We start from the raw sequence: 7,286 nt of genomic DNA on the forward strand, positions 1-7,286 counted from the left end.
ATACGATGACTAATTCTGCCTCGCAAGTGGCACTGGTGGAAGTTGTGGATGATCATTCAAGCTCTCTGCCTCGGGAAGAGGAAAATTAAAAAAAAAAAAGTGAATTCTACGCGTTTGTCGCTTTCTCCAGATTGTGAGGGGGTGTGCTGGCTTTAGGTGATGTCGTTCCCTCTTCCTCTGGTGGTGATGAAGAGAGTGGTAGAAGATTATTGGATTTTAACATTACTTGCAATGTCTACTTATTCGTTATTTCATGATATTTTGTTCAATTTGTTTTTTTATAACGTGATAACGCGCTTAATACCTGAGATCGGTTTCTAGGCGCGGATCCCGGATTTAAACCTCTGTTGCTCTGCGTGGTCTTGCTTCCAAGACCAGCACATTGTGCTTTCCTCCATTCACCAAATATCAGAAGGGTTTCTAAATCTCCCTTTGCTCCCAAATCCTATGTCCACAGGTTTCCTTCCCCATTGTGGAGAGGGAAGTTTTTGTGACTCCACTTATAGCCGACATTCAAACTTTTGGGGGCAAGTATGGGGGTGGCCAGGATGGATAGGAGATGCAGACTTTGTAATGCTAATGAAGAGATTGAGACTTGGTATCATCTTTTATTGATCTGCCCATCCACTCGGGCTTTGAGATTACATCTGTTCTCGTTAGTGTCTGTGTCTGATTTGGGGCTATTTGACCCGGGTGCAGTTTGGTTGCAGAGCTTATTGGGAAGATGGATTTCTCTGAAATTAGCAGCGTTACGTTGTATAGTTGGAATTTTTCAGTTTTGATTTTGGTTGAAAGCGGGGTATGGATTCTCGGTTTTTGTTGTAATTTAAACTTGTATTTTTTATGCAATATGTGCTTGTTCTTAAAGTTTTTCTAGCTTATTATTTTTGTTTGTAATTGTGTACGTTTTCTGCTTATAAAAACCACATACACAAAATATTATATATATGGTTACATTTATGTGTGCTTTCATCTCAACTTACTAGGCTCCTTACAAAGGTTGGTCTTATAAGAGGGATCCCTTGGCAAAAAAGAAATTGTTGGCTCTCTAAATGGCTGGGGGAGGCAGACACTCTAAAACATTGGCTGTAGGGTAACACTAGGGCCGAGGAAAATGTGGTTGTCAAAGTTCATAAGGCGATTAGATGATTTAAACAATGAAGTCATGTGGGCTAGGCTCTTGTATGGATACTCAATCTCCATAACCATTGTTTTAGTGAATATCTTAATAGTGATACACAAAGGTTTGGAGGACAATGTTTTTCTCGATTAATCCACCATAATGAAGTAGGGAAGGGAGTGATAAAGTATATAGAATATATTATATTGTATTGTGTTGAATCAATTCATGTATTTAATGTTTGTTTTATAATGTTGTGTCTGAAGTAATTTATTGCCATTTGTAACGAACTAAGAGTTGTGAAGTATATGATTACAGATGTTAGTTTTTAATAAACCATAAACACAAAGATCGGCCCAGGCACTGCCATAGATATGCCACTTCAGCATTGCATGGCCAGCTACTTCCATATTATGCCATTTATGGCTGCATGTCGGGTATTATCATAATATAAAAAAGTAGATCCCCTACATTTCCAGTTGCTGCTATAATACAGTATCCAAAAATCCAATAGATGCAAGTCATTTTCAGTGCACAGGAGCATTAATGCTTTAATGATTTGTTATTTATATAGCACGTTCACCAAAGTGCTGCACATAGCACATATTTACATACAATTATCATGCCAACCGAAGTTGGTACTCATTTATCAACCTTGCAAGAATTAAACGCTAAATTGGCCATGCAAGGATTTGAATCTGCGGTCTGCAGATCGCAGCAGCAAGCACTCGATCCACTGAGCTACCTTACCGCTATGCTATCATAAATGTAATGGTGCCATAAGAAAACATGTTAAAACTACCTGCATAATGCAGAAATCTAACATTCTGTTCTTTGCAACCCCTTCACTATTTTATATCGTCCAACAACCAGAGCCTTGCAGTGTATGGATATGTTCCTCTCTTTTACCACCGGAGGAGCGAAGCAGGGGAAAAACTCGGCCAGGAATTAGTTAAGTGGTTTCTGTATTAGTCAAGGTGACCAAAGCTGTTCCCCTCTTCCAATCTTGTTTATGATCTTTACTTTATATTGTGCAGCAACTATCATTCCTTGCTTGCTACTATCTGCCCTTGCGTACCCCGCTCTAGTTTCTTTGTCGCTATCACCAATGCTGAATACCAATCAGCGTTTGGCTGGGAGTACACACCCCATCGGGCCTGCACCACCTGCAGACCACTTTCGCGTCTCCCAGCTCTTTTCCTTCCCTCACTACGCAATGGGCTCTGGTTCCTCAAAGACAGTTACCTTTACACCCGCATTAGGTACAAATGTTTTTTTTATGTATTCTACGTAGGGGGCATTTACATGTCGTTATCTCGCTGATTGGCATTTTTTTACCCCCTTTCAGAAGTCATGGCAATGGCCAATCGATGGTTTGTTTGATATGGATCATCTTGTTGTCCTGCGAGGGGCTTTAGAACAGAGAGAGTCTAAGGTTTCTCAAGCACACTGGAGTTCGTACTATGCCTGGTACCAAGAATCAATGAAGCACCTCTGAGAGTCAATGACTAGATCCCTCAAGAATACGTAAGCTAAATTACAGAAGGAAATGGAACAACAGAAGCAGTCAGCAAAGGCCGGCCGGCCAAACCTTAAATGCACCCACAAAACTTTGTCTCTACCCCAGCTTGCCTACAGACACTGATAAACACACCACACAATAGGTCCCTACTGCACCACCTGTGGATTTTCTTGATGAGCTACCACCTTACCACTATTAGTGGTGGATTCACTACAAATACCACCACCCTCTCTGCCTATGCCTCCTAGCCCTTCTAACCATAGCACACCACCTCCACCCACCACCCCAGACACCCCACCTCCCTCCAGGTCCTCACCCTCACCAGTCATGTCTCAAGGTGACATAACAGCATCTCCACTTCCTGCCTCACCACCACTTCCTCCACAGCTGACCACCTCTACCTATTCACCACCTTGGACTCGCTCCCAACCCAGTAATTTCCCACCTCAATCTACTTCCACACCCCTGCTGCAGGCTAGCGCCATGTCTACCCCTCAATCCTATAGGCGCATGTCAGACTCCATTTTCCAAAAATAAATTGATGAACTGCAGGGACTGTCCAAATCTTTCATATTTAACCCCAGGCCAGATACTAAGGCCTCACCTCACTAAGCAAGATATACAACTGTCACATTCCTCCATGTCTAAGCCCCCTTCCCTGTACATGGTGGATACCTCTGGGTCCGCCACAGTAGACACTGCCCTCATGCCCATTTGCACGTACCCGTAAATAGATGTGAAGCACCACCAATGAAAATATATGCCCCATGGAGCTCTACTGATTTATACCATATGGCGCAACAGTTCCCCTCTTTGTCTGCAAACCCCACGGCATTCATGGAACATTTAAACGCTGTAATCACCTGTTATGATCCTACCATTGCTGACCTCAAATGGTTCCTAGGTGCTGTGCTCAAGGACACTCTATACAAACAGATTACGGACTAACTGCAATGGTCAGACACTCTGGCTAATGGTGTTCCTATTACTGCTAGCATTGAGGTAGTTGCCTCCCTCATTAAACAATAATACCCTGTCAAATCGGACTGGACCAAGATCGATGGCTGCAAACAAAACCAGTCAGGTTCCCCCTCTGACTACCTATCTAGATTGACTAACTGTTTCAAGAAATATTCCAGTATTGCGAATGCAGGGGAACAAGCTAAACCAGCACTGGTGTGTCCCATTCTGTAACTGGTCTCCTCCCTGAAATATCTAACAGTATTCAAAACCTTTAGATATGCTGGCAAGCTGACACAATTGAGAAAGCACAGCAGGCTGCACATCATTTCTATGACAAAATGAAAAGACAAAAGCATGATGATGTGATGTCGCTGGCCTAATAGCCTTAAAAATACAGCATGCTCAACAAAAGACAGCATCTAGGAACCACGGACCCCCCTGAACCACCCATCAACCTTATGCTCCATAACCCCCTCTTTTTGCCCAGGGCCAGCAGACACAACAGACTTTTGCACCCCCATTTTTGGCCGCCCAACAACCACAACCAGGTAAACCTTTCTGCAGATATTGTAAACGGACTGGGCACCTCATCCAACACTGCCCTACAAAACCTGCCAGACCACGAAAATATGGTCCCACATTCCCACAAAATGACTTTATTCACTTTGGCAAATCTAATTTCTATCCCCCACCTATGCCACCCCACCTCCTCCGTCTCCCACTGGTGGCTACCAAGATATCCATATCCAGTATGGCCCACAATAGGACTGCCAGAGGGGCCCTTCTATGCTGTCTGCTGCCTTGCTCCCGCTGGAGCAGTCTGGTCCCTATCTCAAATGTAACATTCAAGGAAAAAGTGTGAATTGTTTAATTGATACAGGTGCTCGGCGCTCCACGCTACGAGCTGCAGAATTTCAAAATGATTCTGTTTCTAATGACATTGTTAATGCTATTGGTATGTCTGATACAACCATTCCATATCCAGTGTCGAATGCATTATCTGTCTCATTTTGATCTCATAACAGACCAACATGCCTTTCTGTTGTGCCCTTGCTCACCTGCAAATTTAATGGGCATTAACCTTCACTGCAAAATGCATTGCGCCATTTATTGTTCCCCGGATGGTATTTACTTAGGGGTTCCACAGTCTAGGGAAGCTGAATGTCTGTTTTTTCTGCAACCACCCACTCACCCAGAGCCTCTTCCGGGACCTCCCTCAAACCCTCACAAGCTGCACTGGTGAACGACCTCATTGACTCAACTCAACTCAACTTAATTTTTGGTCACAACATTAATACTTTAACTCATGATTATAGCTGAACTATTACCTGGCAACCTTCTTGCCTTCCATAATTGGATAATTTGAATTCTCAACTCAAGGTAAAAATCCTACTTTATGCTTTTTTACCTTGCAAATTTGTTGGCAAAATTGTCCATGATCGCGCTTGCTCAGCTACACTGACACTAATGTTGTTTTTTGTCTCTTTCTCTTTCTCCACCCTTACCTTGTTATCCTCATGTTCATGGTTTCTAATTATCCCCTTTTGTCTTTATGCTTGTTTTTGCAAAAAATGTGCATTATTGACATACAAAATGTGGCCTTTATCTTTTTCATGTATTCTATTTTGCCTTGCCTTGGCAATCTGTCCCTCTGTCCCCTGTGTGATCCACCATGCTACCTTGATTTCATTTTTTGTTCAACCAAAATCCAATGTGAAAAACTGTACATTTGATATTTTGATGTGACACAACAGCCTCAGATGAAGAGCTAGTAAAAGCTTGAAACACGTGTCAGGCTGTCTTACCACCCAGAATAAACAACAGACTACAATTTCAACTTTGCCCTTTCTTTGGCACGGTGTGACTTGGGACCCTTTGGTTTAACCCCATTCTTAATGCACTCTGTTGAACCACTGCTCAATGGTATTTTACTACTCGCTGAATTGGCCATTGTGAAATGCAAGGCCCACACTTGTTTTCTGACAGCACTACACAAGGAAATGCATTGGCCTACATGGCCCTCAGGCTCTCTGTTATGTGCTGTTGTTGCTCTTCCTATTTGAGGACCCCTTAGCATATCTTTCTGTCCTGGAGGACCTTCCAGAAGCAGCCCGCCAGGCCAAGAAACAGAACTGGAAAAGTAAAGGATGTATTTGTTGCTCTGATCACTTATGGCATTATTGCTCGGGCCGGTTAGTGGCCCCACTGTCTTTGTTATCTTATTTAGCATGTGTTGCTCACTCTTTGTCTCATTCAAGTAAGGGAAAGATTACCGCAGAGGTCCAGAAGTATTGGTTTGCTCCTATGTTCCCTTCAATTGCAGAAAAGTACTGTGCTCACTGCCCTGCCTGTCTCAAATTTTAACCCGGGAAAGCCTGTGAAAACCACTCCTGGAGCACACAAATTTCCTCATGGCCTCTTCCTAAATCTGCCAATAGATTTCATTTACATGACCAAAAGCGCCTCCTTTGAATATGTACTGTTGTCATTAATATATGTTCTGGATGAACTGAGGCCTTCCCCTGTAAATATGCTGATTCCATTACAGTAGCAAAGAAACTGCTCAAATAATTCATCCCACGTTTTGGCCTTTAAGTTTCCATGCACTGATAGGGGCACCCATTTCACAGGACAAATTGTACAGAATATTTGCAACGCCCTATGAATCCTTTAGAACATTCATTGTAGTTACCACCCACAATCTTCCGGTTCTGTGGAACGTCAGAACCTGGACATGAAAAGCGGCCTTGCCAAGGTCCGCCATGAGACTGGTCCAAATTGCCCTGATGCCCCTCTTGTACATGTGTACATAAGAAATATTGTCAATAGAATGCGTGGCCCTTCACCCCATGAGATGCATATTGGAAGGCCCATGCGAATGCCAGTAACTCCCCATCGTCTCCAGATCGTTGTGATTTACAACTGAATGATAATCTTGTTGTGCCCATTGGAAATACTAATGCTCGTTGTCAGTTTTCACTTCCAGCAAATACAAAAAGCCCTTCCTCGACCACCTGAAACACTGTGCCACAGCCTCTTTCCAGGGGACTGGGTGGTCCTGAAGGTTCATCAGCAAAATTCATCACTGCATCCTCGCCTGGGAAAGGACCTTTCCAGGTCCTTTGACAACCCACAACGCAGTTCCACGCCAGCCAGTGTGTAAACATGGTGCGGATGACTGATGACAAACAGCAAGGGGTCTAGGACAGACACCCACTGTCGGCCAGCACGAAAGACACAGCCAAGCCGCCATCTCCAGGGTCCAGGATAACAAAACACCTCTTCAGCTACCTACCAGGACCCAGTCACCACACCCCCGGTAGCACCGCATCCAGCTCTACTCGGCGACGCAACTCTGCTACTGGTCCTGAGTGCTGCTACCAGCTCACCTGCCCCCAGGAGGTGAAACTGCCAGACAGAAGCACGCACTACTACACCTACCTCCTACGGATGGCCCAACGCTCTCAATACCTTTGTCATCAAGCAGCTACAATAAAGCTGCACACCTGGAGTATATGTGCATAAGTCCTCCTGCCCAGGGGGTTTGGTGGCCAGCTGGATGAGCCCAGTGCCTCAGCTGCAGGACTCATTTCTTCAGTTCTTCATTTCTTCATAAACCATCCACACCAGAACCATGTGACGTATCATGGTCTCCTCCTTACTGGTGTGTCTACCTGCTCT

General features: G+C 44.1%; 1 protein-coding gene across 1 annotated transcript in view; it reads left to right on the forward strand.

Annotated features, from left to right (window-relative positions):
• The window catches only part of RRAGD (Ras related GTP binding D), a 536,051-nt gene extending 529,251 nt beyond the window's left edge, over nucleotides 1–6,800 (forward strand). The window contains exon 7 of the mRNA XM_069606500.1: nucleotides 6,592–6,800. Coding sequence (XP_069462601.1) covers nucleotides 6,592–6,623 — 32 coding nt within the window. The 3' untranslated portion in view covers nucleotides 6,624–6,800. The remainder of the gene's footprint in view (nucleotides 1–6,591) is intronic.
• Nucleotides 6,801–7,286: the final 486 nt, after the last annotated feature.

Source organism: Ambystoma mexicanum, chromosome 4p (genome assembly GCF_040938575.1).
Source record: "Ambystoma mexicanum isolate Mex_15411 chromosome 4p, UKY_AmexF1_1, whole genome shotgun sequence".
Lineage (NCBI taxonomy): Eukaryota > Metazoa > Chordata > Amphibia > Caudata > Ambystomatidae > Ambystoma > Ambystoma mexicanum.